Here is a 19,985-nt window from a genome sequence, read left to right on the forward strand (position 1 = left end):
AAGGGAAGGGAAGGAAGAAGGAGGGGAGGGGAAAAGGAGGGAATGGAGGGAAGAGAGGGGAGGAGAGGGGAGAAGGCAGAAAGCAGGCTAATTTTCTATGATAGGGTATGTAATAATGCCCCTGTGGCCAGTATGATCTCACAGCCCAAATGCCACCTTTGGACCTACAGTGCCTGGGATGGTAGACACTAAGGGTAGGTAAGTTAGGGCAGTGATACTGAGGAAGGATGAAAAAAGTACTATTAACTCCTACTATGTGCCTGATAGGAAGGTCTACTTCAAGTCAGATATTCATCAATATATGGTGGCTCATTGGTCCTCAAAGCAACTGAGGTGTCTGTAACCATCTCCACCTAACCAATGGGTACACTGAGGCTCTGAGGTATGGGCTGCCTGTCCAAGGCCACACAGTTGAGAATGGGCAGAGCCCTCCTAGCTTCCAGGAAGGCTGCCAAAGTCCTGTATGGCTGAGGCATTTGCCCTGGGGAAAGCTTGCTTCTCTGTGTTCAGGACAGCATGTGTCCCTGCAATAGACTGAATCTCCCAGATTCACATGACGATACCAAAACCTGGGTGACAACAGGATTAGACGGGCCAAGGAGGTGATGGAGTCACAGGTGTAGCCCTCATGAATGGGGTCAGCTCCCCTTATACACGAGGGCACTAGAGCACGCCCTGGTCTTCCATCATGTGACCACAGGAGAGAGGACAAGAAGAGAGATTCCTCGTGAGAACATGATCATGGCAGCGCTCTGCTCACCTCCCCAGCCTCTAGAACATTAGGCAATGGTTTCCTGCTGTTTGTGAACCAGCACACCTATAATTTTTAATCACAGCATCCCATACTCTGAGGACCATTGCTCCAGAGGTTCCCCTGCACCACACCCTTGGAACAAACTTCATCCTGCCTGGAAGTCAAACCTGTTCAAACTGGCTGTCTTTCCTCAGCCATCCCATGCCCTTCCTTTCAGCCTTCCATTGCTCTCTTCCCACCCCATCTCTGAAAATAGTAGTGTTTACCTGAGGGGATTGGAGTCTACCTTAAGCAGATACCCTCAAACTCTCCGGAGACAAAAAGTTTCTTTCGTCTCAGGGGCTCCTCCGGGGGAGCCATTGAACAACACTGCTTAGCTGAGAATGGGGCCTGTGCCAGAGGCTGCAGCTATCCATTGTGAAAGGCAAAGGAGAGTGATCTTGGGTCAGCCAGACCCAGCAAGAAAGCAGGAACTGGGGGTGTGAGGAGGGGGGCACAGGAGGATTGGGTGGAAAGCTACTAGAAGGGAGATGGGGCCAAGGCAGGGGTGGGGGCAGGGGTGGGAGAGTGACTAATCCAACAGATGCAGCCAGAAGGGGGACACCACGTGGACTGTGCAGAACTCTGGGTCCAGGAGAAACTGGAGGCTGAAGAAGTCCCTGGGTGATTCTACTTCCTGGAGAAAAGATCATTTGGACTAAGTCCCAGCAGGAGACAGCCTGAATCTAAAAATCTGCAGGCACTCAGGGAAGGCTTCCCTGGAGTGGACGCTGGCCAGAGACTAGACTAGATTCTGGAGCTTCACAGAAGAGCCTGAGTTCAACTCAGTACCCAACACAGCCACCCTACCTGGAGGCAAGTCTCAAGGTGGAAAGGTGTGTGAGGGGTGTGTGTGTGCGCGTGCGTGCGTGCGTGTGTGTGTGTGTGTGTGTGTGTGTGTGTGTGTGTGTGTGTGTGTGTGTGTGTGTGTGTTTCTGTGTGTCTCTGTGTTTGTCTGTGTCTGTGTCCATGTGTGTCTCTGTGTTTGTCTGTGTCTGTCTCTCTGTCTCTCTGTCTCTGTCTCTCTCTCTCTGTCTCTGTCTCTGTCTCTCTGTCTCTCTGTCTCTCTGTCTCTCTCTCTCTCTATTTGTGTGGGGGGGGGGCTGGCTTTGCTAAGGTTGCCATTGGCTAACACACTGACCAGAAATTTATGTGCTGGACTGACCTCCCAGGATCCAGGAAATTTCTAGAATTGAACTTCTGAGGCTAATCAATGATGAGTCATGTGTTATTCTCCTGCTAACTGAATAGTGAATCCTCAAGTATTTTGTTAGCATGAGTGCCTCTCCAGTGTTATTAAGGGTGCTTCTGGATTTACAAAAAACACACTATTACTGGTGTCACCTCAGAGTGTGAGGAAGGGGCTGACTCTTGTCACTGGAAGCCCAGTGACAGGTCTAGCCCTGGACAGCCCTGTCTCCTTAGGTGATTATGGCCCAGGGCTTGGATAGACCCTCCATAAATAAAAGGGGAGGTCAAATGCCAACAGAGCTCCTGCCTAGCACTGACAGATGAGGTTCAATGGCTCTAAAGGGTGATTTGAGGAGACACACTTGGCAGATGTATGCATGTGTGTTCTTCCAGAAAGGATGTCATAGCCTCCACCAGAGAGGGAAGGACACAGCAGCCATCCCAGGGACACTGACAGTCTGGAATGGGGGCCTTCGAGAAGTGGCTGCTGCTTGTCCGGCCTGGAGCCCCTTCCCTTCCCTTCCTTCTTTTGTGCAAAGATTTTCCTGTCCATCAATAACCACCTTCTTCACTGCCAGCCTGTGGGTTCCTGGTGTGACAATGAAAGTCAGGTGTAGGTCCTGCTCAGATATGCGCTGCCAGCCAGGCCTAGAGGCACTCAGTGGGAACTAGTGAGAATGTTGGTCTCTGTCTGTCTGTCTGTCTCCTTCTCTCCATCCCTTCTCCCACCTTTCCTCTTCTTCCTTTCTAATGTTGCTAAAGCTTGTTGGATACAAGCCTGGTAAATATTTGCCACCACCTCAAGATAGTCTGCTCAGAGCTAACTCGGGGAATCAGAATCAGGAGAGGCAAAATCAGACGAAGGCTGATAGATCCTGGGTCACGTTGAGCACCTGGGCCCAGCAGGACCTGAAGTCCCTGTACTTCCCAATCATAGAAATTAATCTTTCCTGTGCCCTAAAGCCAGTTTGAGTTTGCCTTTCTGCATATTAATGAAAGAGTTAAACACTGTTCAGGAAGTACAACCCAGACCCCCAGATAGAGCCCCAGTTAGCTGTGAGACACGATGGAAGACAGCCAGCCAGAGGTGCCATGCTTGTCACTGCTTTTCCCAGGCAGGGGGGACCATCTTCATCATTGTTCTGATCCCTTCCTAAACCCCTAATACAAGCTTGGGACATTAGCCCTAGCTGTCCTGGAACTCATTCAGTAGACCAGGCTGGCTTCGAACTCAGAGATCCACCTGCCTCTGCCTCTTGGGTGAGGAGATCAAAGGTGTGCAATCAGTGCTTCAGAGTAGAGCACAAGAGCTCAATTGTTCCAGTCGTTGGGTACAGGGTAACTGGTTCAAGCATGGACATATTATCTAATGTAGCCCAATCAGAACCCTGGACTTGTCCATCTGGCAGAGAAAGGTGGTTCCATGGAGCTGATGTCCTGTAAGAATGAACATCTGGTGTGGATGGGGTAAACATTGTGTGAGGGGTGAAGCTGACCCTGAAGGCTAAGTAGAAAGGCTGTGAAGCTGCAGCTGTTACGGGACCTGGTTCTGGCCTTTGCCTGCTCTACCTGCCCTTCTAGTTTGTGAGCCAAGAAGCAGCCCTGCCCCCTCCTCTCTGGGAAGCTAGAGGTAAGCAGGTTTCTGCCCTGCTCAACCAGCAATCCCAAAGAACACTTTCTCTTATAAGCCAGGAGGAGAACAAATGTTCTGAGACCCAGATCCCCTTGCCACCCAAGCAAAGGGCTCTAATGTCAGGGCATAGAAACTAAAAAGTAAGAACATTGGGCTGGGGCTCCAATCTTAACTCACTGGCCTGTGACTCTGCAAAAGCATCAGCCATTCTGAGCCTCAGGTCCCTCATCTATAAAGGGGATAATCATATTTTCTCGGAAGGGCTGGTATGAGACATCTCCTCTCTGTAAGTTGGAGCAGTTATTAGGACTTTCCCCCCCTTGCCCCACCCCCTACCCCCCAAACTTTTCTCTTCCACTAGAATATCCAGCACTGAGTGGGACAAAGTGGTTTGTAATAACCCTGAATTGCTTCTGAGTCTGTGTTTGGCCCTTGAGGGATAAGAAGGCCTGGGCTTTGCTGCAGGAGTTCAAGGGGAGGAGGGCCCTTGAATCTGACATGGTGTTGTATGCCTGTAATCCCAGCACTTCACAGGTATTGATAGAAGGATCATGAATTTAAGTTCATACTCAGCTCTGTGATGATGTCTAGGCCAGCCTGGGCTACATGAGACCCTAACTCAGCACTTTCGAGCAGAGGTAGGCAGATCTCTGTGAGTTTGAGGACAGTCTGGTCTACAGAGAGAGTTCCAGGACAGAGAAACCCTGTCTTGAAAAACAAAGGTAGTTCAGGGAAATGACGCCAGGACCGTATAGTCAGTTACTGGGACATGGTGCCCTTGCACACCCTTCCTAGCAGACACAGGGAAACTTCCCAGGTCTACTCCAGAGCCACCACTTGTTTACTTCATTCATTCAGTGAACAGCAGAGCCCCCAGGCATGGCTTTGTGAGGCTTAAGGCTGAACGAAGGATGCAAAGCAAGACCAAGCCTTGTCCTCAAATGGTAAATGCTACTGCAACAGCAACATGTAAGATTGAGGGCTAAATGATGCACAGCTGTCTGCTGTCCCTAACCTGGCATCCCTAGATGACAATGCATCTTCTTTGCTGGGTCCCTTCCCAGCACACACACCAGCATCCTGCCTACTATCTTTCCTATCTGCTGTTGACATGTTAACTAACCAGCAATATAGTTGGGATTGCTCAAAACTCTTCAGTGGTTCCTCTTTAGTGGAGAAGACCCAGGTGCCAGGCACACATGGTGGCACATGCCTGTAATCCCAGAACTCAGGAGGATCAAAAGTTTGGGGCCAGTTTGGACTACATCCAGGCCCTGTCTCAACAAAAGATCCCCAGATGCCTCTGCCTGGCATAAGACTCTTCAAGGCAGAGTCCCACTGAAATCACAGACCATCTCTGACTTCCTTCCAGACGTTTTCATGCCTCAAACTGAAGCTGGCCCTGTCCCTTAGATGCACCAGCTTTCCTCCAAGCCTTTACCACACTACCACCATCCTGCTTCCACCTCCAGGACCTCGCAATCCTCAGTGTCCTGGGACTGACTCCTCCACATCCTTAGGGAGTCTCACTCAGCATCCCTAGTGACACATTCTCCCCTGCAGGCTCTGCGTCTGCCTCAGGCACTTGAACCCACACAATGGAAGCAGGTAGGGTCATCTTATGTTGTTTGAAGCTGAGAAGCTGTCAGGGCTATGCTGTGAGGTTCTTTCAAGAAGTGACCTGCAGCAATCTTCACCTCTGTTCCCTGGAACTTTGGGTACCCCCTACTTGGTGATGTAGATATAAAGAGAACATTCCCCACACCCTATGGGAATGGTATTTGGGTGAGTTTGTGGGATGGCCAAGGCTGCCCATCCTGATATCTGTATACATGATGGATCTCCGGGGCAAATCTGCCCAGGGTCAGGCAGAGTTTAGGAATCTGAGACCTTCCCTTTCCTTGTAGCACTGGCATCATTCAAACTCTTTGGACAGGCTGGATTTTCCTCAAAGGGTCGCTGGCACAACAGACACTGAGCCTCAAGGAAAACTGGTAAGAGGTCAGGGTTTAGGCCCAAGAGAAAGGTCTGGACTTCTTGGTTTGGCTCTACACACGCCCAGAAGTCTATAGTTGAGGCTAGAAGGCCCCTGGGTCCAACATCCCCAGCGGAGTAGAGAGGCTCTGGGAAGAGCAACCAGAGTAAGAATTAAAGGCAGAAACTTCAGAACCTACCAGCATTGTCTGTACAACCCTTCCATGGGTTTAGTGGTCTAGACTGGCAACAATGATTCATCTCCTTGTTACTATGGCATCAGAGGCAAAACACTGGGGCCAGGCTGTCACTCTCTCTGCCTGGCTTTTGGAAATGCAGTGTAAGTCTGGAGTGAGCTTCAGGGTCTCTACACAGTTTGGCTGTAAAGCAGGCTATACTAAAGGGGGGGACTAGAGCAAAATCCTCACTAAACAAGGCATTTCAGAGGCTTGGCCAGGTTACCGGAGAGAAAAGAAATATAATCAGAACTCCAGAACAGCAGGGGGGGGGGGCACATCAGCAGTGTCCCCAACATGAGCTGCTCTGTTTTAGACTAGGCCTGTCTGGGCTCTGCCATGAGACAATGGAGTCTTGAAAACAGAGGGGTAACTTTTCTTAATTTCTCCTATAATATTCTGCATGATGGTAGATGTACAATAAAATGTTGAGAGAGCAGGAGAAGAGAGGGAGGAGAGAGGGAGAAGAGGGGGACGAAAGAGGAGGACAGAGGGAGGGAGCTGTAGCCTGTGGCCATAGCCTATGGCTGTAGCCTATGTCGGTTGGGAAGCTTCTGTGGAGGAGGCTGGCTGTGAGGGGTTAAGGAGGTGGCCTGACAGGAAACTGCATTTATGGAGCCAGTGTCCCTGCAGCAAGTTGGGAGCTGTCTCTCAGTCCCTCCCCACTTCTTGCCCTCAGCCTTCTAGCGGTTCTGTGATTAGTGTTTAAGAAAAGTAATGCAGAAGTAGCAAACTTCCCCACATTTTACAAAATATAGCCCAAGTGTCACCAGACAAGCAGGCTGTGCCCACAGGAACCCTCATCACCTGAGCGCAACTCCTCTCAGCTCAGCTGGGACCTGAGCAGCAGCTGTCAACCCCTGCTGGAGCAAGAATCAACTGACCTGAAAGGCAAAAACATCCTTGACCAGAGTCTCCCCGAAGACAAAGCTGGAGCCGGCCACAGTGTAGCTCAGGAAGACCTGGGGGAACACAAATACAAGAAGTGGGCCTAGGAACAAAGGAAGGGAAACCATGGCCAGAAACCAGGATGGAGGGAGTAGGTCCAGCCCAGAAGAAAGAAGGATGCCACAGTCACGGGCCTTCCTGCCTCAAGATGTTCCAGCTCTGGGACATAGTCCCTGTGTGTGGCCTCCAACAACAGTGTTTAGTTAATGAAACCTACAAACATGAAAATGGTAAACTTTATGTTATATATACTTTTTCATAGTGAGTTTGAGGCTAACCTGAACTACACGAGACGCTCTCAAAACAAAAGAGACATATAACTTCAAGAGCTAGTAATAGTAAGTAGCTCGTGCCTGTAATCTCAGTTGGGAAACTGAGGCAGGGGATTACCAGGTGTTCAAGGCCAGCCTGGGCTACACAGTGAGACTGTCTCAAAGAGTAAAGCAACAACAACCACTGAAGTTGAAGGGACTAGTTCAATTGGCACAGTGCTTGCCTCATTGGAACAAGGACCTAAGTTTTGATCCCCAGAATCCATAGTTTTAAAAAGCCAGGTGTGGGGGCAGGTGCTTATAACCCCAGTGCTGGGGAAGTGGACACAGGGACCCTCAGGATCTCTGGACAGCCATCCTACTCGGCAAGCTCCAGGCCAGTGGGAGACCCTGTCCCAAAAGAAAGAGATGTTGCCTAAGGAACAACACCCAAGACTGTTCTCGAACCTTTACATACATGTACACTTGTAGCTACACCATGAAGACACACATACACATGCACACATGCACATAAGCTAAGCCAGGCCAACTCCAAGAGTTTTCACGTGGAACAACTCAGAATTAAAAAAAAGCAGATGATATAAACTGGGCACTATGGCGCATGCTTTTAATCCAAGCACTTGGGAGACAGAGGCAGGCAGATCTTTGTGAATTTGAAGCCAGCCTGGTCTACAAAGTGAGATCCAGACCATCAAAGGCTACATAACGAGACACTGTCTAAAAAGAAAAAGTAGGCAGCTGAAAAAAAAAAGAAAACAAAACCAAGTATGACTTCAATAAACATCATTTCTAAATCCAAGTGCCAAGTGGGTAATTTCTTTGTTAGCAATTTGAGCTCATATATATATATATATATATATATATATATCCACTGAAAACCACTGCAGGTCATATGACCTGGCATCTGCACACCCTGAGAACCTCACCATCTGGGAATCCATTCAACACCAGACCCAGACTCTGAAAGGATAAGAATGGTTGGGTTCTTTGGGCTGGTGGCCTCTGCAAGCTCCTGGCCAGCACCACATCCTCACCCTAGCTATGGGGCTCTAATCTTCCTGGTTCCAATCCATCTCTCTGATCTTCCCTGAATCAAGTGGCCTCTCCCCAACTCCCCAGAAGCAGGACCCAACATACACACCTGGATCTGATCCCCTAGCCACTGGAACGCAACAAATCCTGGTTCTGTCCTGATGACAAAGAGGCCAAGCACAAACTGCAGTCCAAGGCCCCAGGACACAGTCCGCCATGACACCTGCCAGCCAACAGAAAGGTTCTAGTGAGCCCAGAGGCTTGGAGGATCCACAGGTCCACGGCAGGTGCTGGGGGTGGTAATGGGGGAGCAGGGAGGACACCATGAGCTTTGTCCTGCCTGCAGTTGCCTGGGTCTAGCCTAGCACGGGGCCAGCTTGCTAAAAATCACATGGGATTCAGACTAGGCCAGGCTCTTGGCAGCAGTGAGACAGGGCAAGTACAGAATTCTACGGATTAATGTGCAGTTTACCTGCTTTTGAGCATGGCATAACATTCAATTCTCAGACCTTCGGATATAGGCATGAGCCTGCCCAGGCCTAGCTCCTCTCTATCTCAGGGTATGATTTCTGTCTGCCTGGACCTTCACCTTCTATCCTCCATGGGATCTCAGCACCCTGACCTCAGGTCTCTTGATGTCCCATGTGACAGAGGAGTGCCCAGGCCCTAGGGCTGCTTTTCCTACTCAGCACAGAATGACTCCTTGATACCTCCCTCTGACACTTGTGCAGCCATGCTGAAGGACACAGGGGTCCTGATTCTGGGGCATGGCTGCTCAGCTGCGGAGACAATGAGAGAAGAGCCCATCTCTTCTCAGTACTGTACAACAGGGACTTCCCTCATAACAGGGCACTTCGTGTACCAGTCACCTGGGAGGCCAGGCTTACTCCAGGGTTTCTAATTCAATAGGTGAGGAGTCAGGCCTAAGATTTAGCATTTCTAATACGTTCCGGGGAGATGCTGTGGCTTCTGGTCTGGGAAGTAGACCTGGAGAACTACTATTGTAAGCTAACGATTTCACAATTCCCTTGGATTCTCCAACAGAACCGGAAACTCAGTTCCGCTATTTTCTGGGGTGGGTGGTTCCTGGGCCAACAGACCTGAGGAACATGTTACCAAGGAAATAAATTCCAGTGGCCTGTGAATTTGGAGAGAGATCAGCAATCGTCCCCAGAGAGCCTCCTGTCCACTGGGAAATTCAAGGGCTTCTTAGACAGATAACTTTCCACTTAGGGTTGCCAGTCCAATGTGCCCCTCAACAGCTGCATTGGGAACTTGTCCCAGTGCACATTGCTGAGCTTCAGATGCTCTCCCAATAGGGGCATCCATCTCATCCCAGCCACAACCCCCAAGGAGCATCCACTGGCTTCCAGCCTGGGTAGTCAACTGAACACTCACAGCATGGTGATGCTTGGAGCCAGCGAAGAGAAGGACAAGGAACACACAGATCCCTGCAAAGGACACCAGCTGTTCAGGCCGCTGAGAGGTGTCCAGAGATAGCCACAAGATTAGGCCCAGACCAGCAGCAAGAGCTAGACCTCTACAGGAGAGAGAGAGAGAGAGAGAGAGAGAGAGAGATAAAAACCCATCAGCCTTAGGATCACACACAGACAAACATGCACATTTGCACACCCACACATATATACACACACCCTTAGGGACCCAGGGAAAGAGTGACCCTTACAGGTCCTTTACTCTGACTGTTGGGAACAGACCCTCTTCCTGGTTCTTGGCAATTCCAGACCCAATTGCCTCCCATCCTTTTGGGTGGTTCTTTGGGATAGTTTCTTCAGAGGTATTCACAAAACAGCACACAGCTGAGTGTACCAGTGAAACCCTGTAACTCTCTGGAGTTTTCTCTCTGGGCAACTACCTCATTTCCAGTTTAATGTGCCACCACTGTAGAAGGTACAAATAACAGAATATGGAAGAATTCAAGCTGTCCACATGGTGATGCAAGAACTGTAGGGCCTAACTTCTTCCTGACTGCAAAGGATGCTGGGAGCAGCCTAGGTGGGTGTGGGTGTAAGAAGCCTGTAGCATAAGACCACCCTGAGACCCCAGAGCCATGGATCTAAGAGCAATATACAACATCAGCCTGGGAAAGCCACAGGCATTAATGTACAATTCCGACCCGTGGGAACAGCCCTGTAGACTGAGCCCAGCAAAGTCACAGGGCTAAACTGTCCAACCATCCCAGGAGCCCAGGAAGCAGCAGGAAGTGAAAAACGATTCTGGAATCTGAAGGTCTTGAGCTGGCAAGATGCCTCGGCTTGCCACACCAACTTGATGGCCTGAATTCAACCCCCATGGTGGAAAGAGAGAACTAACTCCCAAAAGTTGTCTTCAGACCTCCACACATACACATCCATACCCACCCAAAACTCTCATGTGTCACACACACACACACACAATAACAATATAACATAACAAGATAGATTTTAAAAATTAGGGTCTTGCCTTCTTGGACTTCAAACTTTTCAAACTTGCTTGGTACTGTTTCCCCATCTTCCTGTCTCTCTCACCCTTTTAGACTGTGTATCCTACCCACCTGATGTATTTTGGAAGTAAACACCTGTTTGATTTTTTTTGCTGTTGTTGGTTTTGTTTTGTTTTTCCAGACAGGGTTTCTCTGTAGCTTTGGAGCCTATCCTGGCACTTGCTCTGGAGACCAGGCTGGCCTCGAACTCACAGAGATCTGCCTGCCTCTGCCTCCTGAGTACTAGGATTAAAGGTGTGCACCACCACTGCCCTGCTGTAAACACCTGTTTTTATTTACAGGCTCACTAAGAGGAGTTGGCCCTGACCCTCAGATGAGACTTTGGACTCTGGACTCTCCAGTCGGTATCTGACCAAGCAAAGACTAGACAGTTGAGACAGGAAGCCACGTTGTGTGTGTGAAAAGCACAGGGTTCAAGGTGGGCCAGGCAGGGATACTATGGTCTGGGTGTGGTTTTTCCTATCAAAACTCATGTTGAATTTGTTTTATTTTGAGACAGAGTCTTATATAGCCCAAGCTGGCCTCAAACTTGCCAGTCCCCTGCTTCTGTCTCCAAAGTGCTGGGACTACAGGTACTCACCACCATGTCTGACTTTTCATGGTGAAATTGAACTGTCTCTGTGCTGGAAGGAGAGTCCTTTAAGAGATAATTAGGTCCTCTCTTGCAGAAACAGGTTAATCGTAGGGGACATTTGTGAATTGTCACTCCACAGGTCTGGAGTAGTTACTATGGGGAGCAGGCAGGTAGTATAAATCAAGGTGGCCTCTTCTGATTCTTCTCTCCTACAGGCTCTCTCTTGCCCTTCTGCTGCCATGAGCTTAAACATAAGGTCAAAAAAAAAAAAAAAGCCAACCTCTTGAACTTCTCAGACTTCAGAACCATGAGCCAAGGTAAACCTTTCTTCTCTATAAATTGCTCTGTCTGTGGTATTTAGTTATAGCAACTGAAAAGGGTGGCACTCCCTCTTCTCTCTCTATGGAGTTTCTGTGGTTTCCAAAACACAATTTTTTAAAGGCTTATTATTATTTTTAGTTGTGTATATATGTGGGGAGGTGGGCATGTGCACTTGTGTATAGGTGTCTGCTGCGGCCAGAGCAGTCGATCCCCTGGAACTGGAGTTACAGGCACTTGTAAACCATCCAGTGTGGGTGCTGGGAACTAAACAAGAGTCCTCTGCAATAGAGGTAATGTTTGTAACCACCAAGCCATTTCTTAAGTTCTAGAACTATTAGAATAATGTTTTATTAAAAATTATTTATTACTAGTGTGTGTGTGTGTGTGTGTGTGTGTGTGTGTGTAGGTTAAAGAACAACTTTAGGGAGTTAGTATTCTCCTTCCACCATGGACTCCAGGGATCAAACACCAAACTATTATTCAGAGACATGGCTAATTATATCAGGATCCCCTGGGGGCTAATTTAAAGTGTTGGCACATGGCCCAAGCTAGCCTGTTGAACTGGGCACTGGGGATGTTCCCAGGTGTCTGTGATCTCTGCAGTTGGCTTATAAGCTGGCCCCTGGTGATCTACCTAATAAGACATCATGGAAAGACCTCTGTGCTTAGTGGCCAGGCTCTTGAACATAGAAAACTCTCATCAGCCTGACTTTAACCCTCAGTGACCTGTGGCATCACAAAAACTAGCAAGACGCCAGAGCTGGCCAATGCTTTTGAAGCCACCCAGCACCTCTGCTCAGAGCTCCAGGGAACAAGCAGAGTGGGACACCTTCTTCTAGGAGGCCCAAGGCTGAGGGTTCACTCACCTTTTCAGCCAGAGGCTCAGGCGAGAATGGACTTGAAACTTCACACACCTCCTCAGCCTGGACCCCAGAAGTCTCTTCAGCAGATCATAGGCCAGAAAGCCAAGAACCACACAGGTGATGACCAACAGCGCCAGGGCCCTCTGGAAGTCCAGGAGGCAGGCGGTGATCAAGAAAGCAATGTACGCTGCAGGAGGAGTCATTGGTGGGTTCAGCAGGGGAAGACAACGACTCTAAACCCAGAGCGTGGTTTGTCACTCAGTTCCTCCCAGCCTAGCTGTCCTCACCTGGAAGTGAAACAATTGTCCCCACTGTGTCAGAATGTTATTAGGGGACTGGGGACATGGCTCAGGGGTGGAGGTTTGTCCAGCATACCTGAGGCCCTGGCAAAATGTGTAAAAAAGGCTTTTTTGTGTTATAAAGTGGTAGCAGAGACTGGGGGATGACATTATGGGCATCAACAAAGCAACTGGCCTGAGCCATGCTAAGTCTCCAGCGGGCCAGGCTGGATGAGTCAGTGACTCCTGGACTCCAGATTGTGCCTTTACCCTATACTGTTGATAACGATCTCTCTCTTCCTCCCTCTCATACATGCACATGTGGTGTGTGTGTGTGTGTGTGTGTGTGTGTGTGTGTGTGCATGCTTGTGCATAGGATTGCTAGGTTCGGTTTAGGCCACACTCATCCATAACAGCCTCCTCCTCTCTCTGCTCTCACAGCTGCAGTAAAAGACATGGCAGGCACCCTACTAGGTCTGTGGGTCTGCAATCCTCATTTCTAAGAGTTCAGAAAGCTCAGGTTACTAGCCTCTGGGAACTTGATAAGCCCCCTGCTGTGACCCTGCGCTGGCTAAGGAGGATAGCTTCCGCCTTCCCTGCTGCCCAGGCAACCTGGCTACAAACGCATATTACTGACTACTCATTAACTACATGGAACGTGATTGTCCTCCTCTCTTTGAAACCCTGAAGACAGTGGTTCTCAACTTGTGGGTCATAAATACCTGCTATCAGATATTTAGATTATGAGTCATAACAGTAGCAAAATTACAGTTATGAAGTAGCAACAAAATAATATTGGGGGGGGGGGTTTGACCACAGCATGAGGAACTGTATTAGGAAGCAGTGTTAGGAAGGTTGAGAGCCACTGCTCTAAGAGAAGGAACCCTACTCTGTCTCCTGGGCCTGATCTCATCCAGTCCCTGCCATGCTGCTTGCCCATGGTATTAAGAACTCTACTGTAACAGGGCCCCAGACTTCATGATTGAATGACACCATGATGTCAGCCATAAAACTCAGCAAGTAGACAGCACCACCTGCCAAAACAAAAAACAAAGACCTAACCCATCAAAGTCCACAGTCTCAAAAATATTAATCTTGCTTTTTGGCTTCTGTAGATTTGCTTCTAACTGTTCTTGTTAACAGGAGTATGTCAACCCAGGACATGGTCTTTGTGCTTAAAAACTCACCCTGAGAAAGGCTTGGGGATCCCAAACACCCAGCGTATTTGCTATGCAGCTAATAAAGACTTTCTGTTCCGTTGAACCCGTGACTGAGAAGTCTTCTCTGGTGGATACCCCACAACACCACTAATACATCTACCTAGACGGGCAGACTCATGATGGAGTTTTTACATGGATGTTGGGGACCTGAGCTTGTGTGTCAAGCACTTTACTGACAGCCATTTCTCAGCCTCACCAATGACAGTTTTAGTCCTGCAGTTTCCTCTTCCTTGGCCTGGCTCTCTTGTGGGCCACTGAGCCTGTCTGAGTATTTGCCTCAGAAAAGGAACACAGCAACAGCAGAGAGGGAATGCTTCTCCCTGACTTTTGAGTTTCAAAATCCAGGGCTCTTGAAGAGTGGAAGAGACTGAGCCACCGACGGAAAATGTGAGGTGAAGCAATTTAAGAAAATTATTCACCTGCAACCTGCTACCAGGTTACTTAGAGCAGGACACAGCGAGGGGCTGGGGGCCTGGAGAAGATTCAGGGGTGGACCTGACACAATGGCCTGAGCTCAGGGTGTTTGTGACATGGTGGGGCGAGGGACCATAGGCCTTGCTTCCTGAAAGGAGTCCCAGCAGGACACAGACCTTCAGAGAGAAATGTTTTGTATGACCTGAAGGTAGGCAGAACCTGTGAGCACATGAGTATCGCATACCCACAGCAAGCACAGGGACTCTGGAAAAACCTCTCACAGTGGTGCAGAAAGCAGGGGAGGTGGGAGTCCAGGGCTGGTGCACACTATGGAAACGGGACACCAGAGTCACCTGCCCTGAGAGAAGCTAGGATAGTTGCAGTAGACACTGAAGAATGGTAGTGGTCAGGGCCTCCTGGAAAGTGTTCCAAAGGACAATCCAGGATCCCAGAAATCAAGCTCCGGTAACTCAAGGGATGACAAAATTGAAGTGTAAGTCAACCTGTACAAATGAAGTTCCCTTTCTCTTACTAGGGAGCTCTCACAGAACAGGGCTCTCTTTACCCTTTCTAGCTGCATGGCCTGCCTTCCTCCTTCCCTCCTAGAACCACTATTATAATCCTAAAACCAACCAAACAACAAGAAGCCCATGAGGGCAAAACATTTGCCATGTAGCCAAAGATTCCCAGTTGTGTGTGGTGCTGGAACTGAACACAGAGCTCTGCACACACTAGGTGAGATCTCTACCAAGTAAGCTGTAACCACAGACCATTTAAAAAGAAAATTGGAATTTATCATGGGTTGGCATGCAGGTACCTCTGCACAGGTATAGAGGTCAGAGGACAACTTTTGGGAGCCTGTTCTCTCCTTATACACCTACCTGTGCGTTAGGGATAGAACTCAGGTCCTCAGGCCTGTGTGACAAGTATGTTTGGCCACTGAGCCACCATCTCCCTGACCAAGCTATTTTTGGAGACAAGGACTAATGTAACCCAGGATGGCCTCCAATTCACTATATAGATGAGGCTGGCCTTTCCTCCCAGTCTTCCAGGCACCTTCTGTCTAAAAAGTCCCTTTAGCTCAGAAATACATTCAAAGTGTCTCCCATCAAGAACACACAGCCAAGCTGAGTGGTGGTGGCTCATGCCTTTAATCTCTGCATTCAGGAGGCAGAGGCAGAGACAGGCAAATCTCTGTTAGTACAGGCTAGCCTGGTCTACAGAGAGAGAATTCCAGGACAGCCAGAGCTACAGAGAAACCCTGTCTTGGTAAAACAAAAACAAAAAAAAAAAAACAAAACACACATGGCCATCTTCAACCTTTGGTCACACACCCTGACCCCTGGTATTTCCTTCTAGCTCTCAGCAAGGAATAGCGTCTCATGCCTAGAATTTCAGTAATCAGGAGTCTAAGGCAGGAGGATTGCCATGAGTTCAAGGCTAGCCTGCATGATACAGTAAACTTTAAACCAGCCTAAACCTACAAAGTGAGACTCTGTCTCAAAAACAAACAAACAAATGTATTTCTCCAAAGAGTTAGCCATCTATACTTACTGTCTTCCCTGCCTGACCTCTCATCCATTCCCATTTTTAAATGCAGGGTCTCACTATGTAGCTCTGACTGACTTAGAACTCCCTAAGTAAGCCAGGTTGGCCTAGAACTCACAGAATCTGCCTGCCTCTGCTTTTTAAGTGGTAAAATTAGAGGTATGCACCACCACCCTGAAGCCCACTTTTACACCCCTGTCCCTAAATCAGTGGACACTCACTGCTCAGCCCTTATCCCTGATCCTTTACAGACATACTGTTGGTCTTTCCCTCTTTGAAGCCCTTGGCTTCTGCAAGCTCTTTCTATGTAGCTGGTCCCAGACTTTCTGTCCCTAACCCATTTCTCAGATCATTCTGCAAAGATCCTTTGCAAACGACTTCATCTGCCCATGGCTTAGACGCTCTACCCCTAGCAAAAGATTTTGGTCTCTCCCTCCCTGTGGAGACTATCTCCTCCACCTGTGCTCTGTGGAATGAACCGTTGTATCTGTCATGTTGTGTGTGTGTGTGTGTGTGTGTGTGTGTGTGTGTGTGTGTGTGTGTGTTTGTATGTATGTGTGTGTATTTATATGTGTGAGTTTGTGTCTATCATCTAAGCAGGAAGCAGGGGCAGCCTTAACCCAAGACCTTCTCCGTCCTGCACACACTTCCCAGATTCAGCAAGCACCAATCACTGCCTTGATTGTCAGATCGCTCCAGTCTGCCTTTATTTCATCCTCACACACCCCGAAGCCCCATTGTCTTCTGTCTCTCCTGAAGCCATGTTTGGGCTCACGGCGTGATGTCAGTCTGGACAGTTCTCAGTTTAAATCCTTCCGTGCCTGTCTCAAATCCAAGTTCTCGAATAGATCAACTACCTTCCTTGCTCCTGATTTCCAGGCTCTTCAGAGTCCTCCAGCCTCAGGACACTCAGGCTGGGCACCCTTCAGAAACTTTACCCTCCAGCCACACTAGACTATCAAAGCCCACACCCTGCTGCTTTTCACCTTTGCTCCCTGACCTTTGTGCTTTGAGGGGTGAGGTATGGGAGGGTCTCAGTCCTCATTGCCTTCCCCTCTACCTAGCTGGTCCAAGACCAAAGCCCTGAAGGTTACCATCCTCCCAGGTGGCTTGTTGCTCCTGGTGAAGGACTAGGGAATGGGATCTAGTCAGGCTTGATGGAGACCTGAGCTCCTATCTTGAGCTGGCCGAGTTGGTGCTCTACAAATTATATTGGTTGATGGGGTGAGTGAATGAGCCTGGTTTGTAATGTGAAGACCAGAGAGGCAGTAACTGTCTCCTAAATGGGGTAGGGTGGGCCCCAACATACCAGTACAGAGCAAGCCTGTGAGGACCCATCTAAACAGCTGCTTGTGCTCCCTGCAGAAGCTTCTCGCTCGCCCCGTCAGCTGTAGACTCCTCCTGAGGAGAGATCCGCCAGCTTTCATAAGTGACCCCCAACTTCCACCCCACTGGAGAGCCTCCAAACCCACAGGTACAAGCTACTCAGGTATGCTCCCAGTGCATAATGGGATAAACCCAGGCTGGCCTTGCTACTCAACAAGGCTGAAAAGCAACCACAGTCCAAAGGACACACACCATGGTTCTGCTCATGTGGAGACTTAAGGCCTCTGCAAGGCTACCCATGCTCTGGGGTGATGGAAGCAACTAACCAATAGGTAGAGGCCCAAACACGGCTGTCTAGCCTCTTCCCTGATTCTACCTGCCCAGTGAGCAAGATGGAGAGATTCTCAACCCTGTACTGGTTCCCTGGGACAGGAACATTTACTGTCTGAGTCCTCAGTGCCTACTCAAGAGACAGGTTGTGTAAAAGTATGCAGTCCGTCATCCCCACTGCCTTGGGTGTCCAGAATAGACACTTGTCCTCTGGTTAGTTGGTCACTAGCCTGTCCCTGGAAGAAGGGCTGTTACCCAAATCTCCTCTAGGGTCCCATTGGCCAAGCACCTCATTGCTGGTAAAATTTAGCCCTCTGCTGCTATTCCAAGTGCTCCCCACCTGGAGGGAACAAGGCATCCTCTCCAGTCCCCCCAGAAGCTAGAAGAACCCTCTACCAACACACCCTGTCCTTGGGGTGTCCTTCCTGCTCTTCTCAGAGCTGGATTTGGCCAGCCAGGACCCTCTAGGTTCATACCAGGCCCTGTGGATTGGTCCCTTCCCCTCTGTGTAAAGTGGGAAGTCTGGCCCAGGGCAGCAGTGTTACAAACTAGTAGTCTTGGAGTTCCCAAAGAGGCTCAGTAACTGAATGGAGTAAAGGCAAATGAGGGAGGTTGCAGGGAGATCTGGCCAGTTCAGGGCCTGAGAAGCCCCATGCACACATAGGGCTTCCTACTGGAATGACATCCTGGCTGCTTATAAGCAGGCAGGTGGGCACGTGGGCCTGGGTCACCCCTAAGGCAGAGGCCTGCAAAACTCACTTCCCCTTGACCTCCCTTAGACAGCCATTCATCCTCTTTTCCTGGTGACCCGAGTTCCTCACTAAGATCACCTACCATCTGGAGATGGGCTTCGATGCTTTGTCCCAGATGTCTCTACCCTCAGACAGGCTTGAGTTACCCTGTGGGAGCTGGCCTTCCTCCTAAAACCAACAGGGAGCAGTCAGGGACAGTCTTCCCACCAGGAGACAACTATGGCTGAAGGGCATAGAGATAGGAAAGACACTGGCTGCCCTGTGCACATGAGAGGACTGAGGTAGAGACCAGACTTTTGCTTGGGAAATAGAGGGCTACTTAATTAAATTCTGCAAAGCATACATTGAGCATCTACTATGTACAGACACACTGTAGCTTCCTAGCAACCAGAAGGGAATACCTAAGGAAAGTCCCAGGCAGGTCCCCCCACACACACCACGTGACTCCAGGACCCCTCTTGCCTCACTATCCATGTAATTATTTGGGGAGTGAGGGCATTCAGTAAAGGAGAGGGAGCCTTGTTAGGGAAGAGAAGGAGGACAGAGGGCATCATATTAGGCTTCATAGTTGGAGCTGTGGTCCTGGGCTTGACCTTTGGGGAGCCAAGACAAGACTGCAAGTTCCTTGAAAGCTGAGGCTCCCTCAGGCACCCCACCCCATCATCGACCTCTCTCCTCTTCCTGTGGATGGGATGTTCTTCCCTCCTGGGACATTTACTGACCTTTCTTCAGGTGACGACAGGCAAGGCAGCACACAGTGGGTACTCAGGACACGTTTAAGGGGTGAAATAAAGGTGTGCTGGGGGCAGCACTATGAAAGCAGAGGTTAGCAGGACAAAGTAGAGGAAGCTGGTAGACCAAGGCACCTCCCACCCATCGGCTGTGGTCAAGCTGTGGGGGAAGGGGAAAACGCACCATGCTTTCCAAGAACTCAGCCGCCATGTTCTCCAGGCCATGAGTCACAGGTGTGAGAGAGACGGACTCTCTTTGCCTCCGTGTGTCGTCTGCCATGTGCCAGGCTTTTCAGCTAAAAGACAAAGAGGCCAGGAAGGGTCCAAAGCTGAAGGGAGGGCCAGGTGAGAATAAGAGGAGCCAAACAGAGAGAGAGAGAGAGAGAGAGAGAGAGAGAGAGAGAGAGAGTCCTTCCTGCCCTCACTTCTGATCCTCTGAGAGACAAGTTCTTATAAGCTTCGGGTATTCCTGGAGAAAAGGTGAACTGTCCCTTTGTCACCGAGAAGGAAAAGAAGGAGTGGTGTCTGCACTTGGTATGGGCACTGTTCAGAAAAGAGGCCCTAATAATGTCCATCACTCCTGCAACAGCTGAAAACCCTTGCCAATGAATGAAGTGTTTGTTTCATCCATCTTGAACACACCGTTCCAGCAGCCCCTGGATCCAAACGTAGCTGAAGCCAATCCTACTCCTGGGTTTTCCTTTCAAAACCCAACACACACTGGGCGTTGGTGGTGCACACCTTTAATCCCAGCACTCGGGAGGCAGAGGCAGGCAGGTCTCTGTGAGTTCGAGGCCAGCCTGGTCTCCAGAGCGAGTGCCAGGACAGGCTCCAAAGCTACACAGAGAAACCCTGTCTCGAAAGACCAAAAACAAAAAACAAAAAAACAAAAACACTTCCTTTCCAACAAAGCTGCTTTTAGATTTTAGCTCATCTGAAAATAAGAGCCCCCAAGCCCCCTTCTCATTATAGTTCCCTCTCCTCTCTAAGCCTTGGGGGTATCCTACTCTAGTCAAACACCCGCTGGTTAAGTGGATATCCCCAGACAC

The 19,985-nt window shown here is 49.4% G+C and overlaps 1 protein-coding gene and 1 long non-coding RNA gene across 3 annotated transcripts; one reads left to right on the forward strand and one right to left on the reverse strand.

The window, feature by feature from the left end:
- The first annotated feature begins 1,366 nt into the window (after window positions 1-1,366).
- Window positions 1,367-13,878, forward strand: LOC103161061. Of its 2 annotated transcripts, none has more exons than XR_003483941.2 (4): window positions 1,367-1,629; window positions 10,861-10,997; window positions 11,369-11,470; window positions 12,197-13,878. It is a non-coding gene; the product is annotated as an uncharacterized LOC103161061 (long non-coding RNA). The 2 variants fall into 2 exon arrangements; XR_004769141.1 differs by lacking the exon at window positions 1,367-1,629 and adding an exon at window positions 1,847-5,611.
- Window positions 12,337-19,216, reverse strand: LOC118237613 (sodium/nucleoside cotransporter 1-like). The gene is made up of 4 exons (XM_035442421.1): window positions 19,121-19,216; window positions 18,288-18,373; window positions 17,107-17,198; window positions 12,337-12,524 (listed from the first exon to the last, which is right to left on the reverse strand). The coding sequence occupies exons 1-4, from the start codon at window positions 19,214-19,216 to the stop codon at window positions 12,337-12,339; spliced, it is 462 nt and encodes a 153-aa protein (XP_035298312.1).
- Between the last annotated feature and the right edge of the window lie 769 nt (window positions 19,217-19,985).

The sequence above is a fragment of the Cricetulus griseus genome, chromosome 3, assembly GCF_003668045.3.
Source record: "Cricetulus griseus strain 17A/GY chromosome 3, alternate assembly CriGri-PICRH-1.0, whole genome shotgun sequence".
Classification (NCBI taxonomy): domain Eukaryota; kingdom Metazoa; phylum Chordata; class Mammalia; order Rodentia; family Cricetidae; genus Cricetulus; species Cricetulus griseus.

Excerpts from the sequence above, each read along its gene's own strand:
- LOC118237613 (XM_035442421.1), bottom strand. The coding sequence starts at position 19,216 with ATGGCAGACGACACACGGAGGCAAAGAGAGTCCGTCTCTCTCACACCT. Across the intron at positions 17,199-18,287 it reads TCGAAGCCCATCTCCAGATG|GAGGAGTCTACAGCTGACGG; the intron begins GTAGGTGATCTT and ends ATCTCTCCTCAG. Across the intron at positions 12,525-17,106 it reads CACAGGCTTGCTCTGTACTG|CGTACATTGCTTTCTTGATC; the intron begins GTATGTTGGGGC and ends CTCCTCCTGCAG.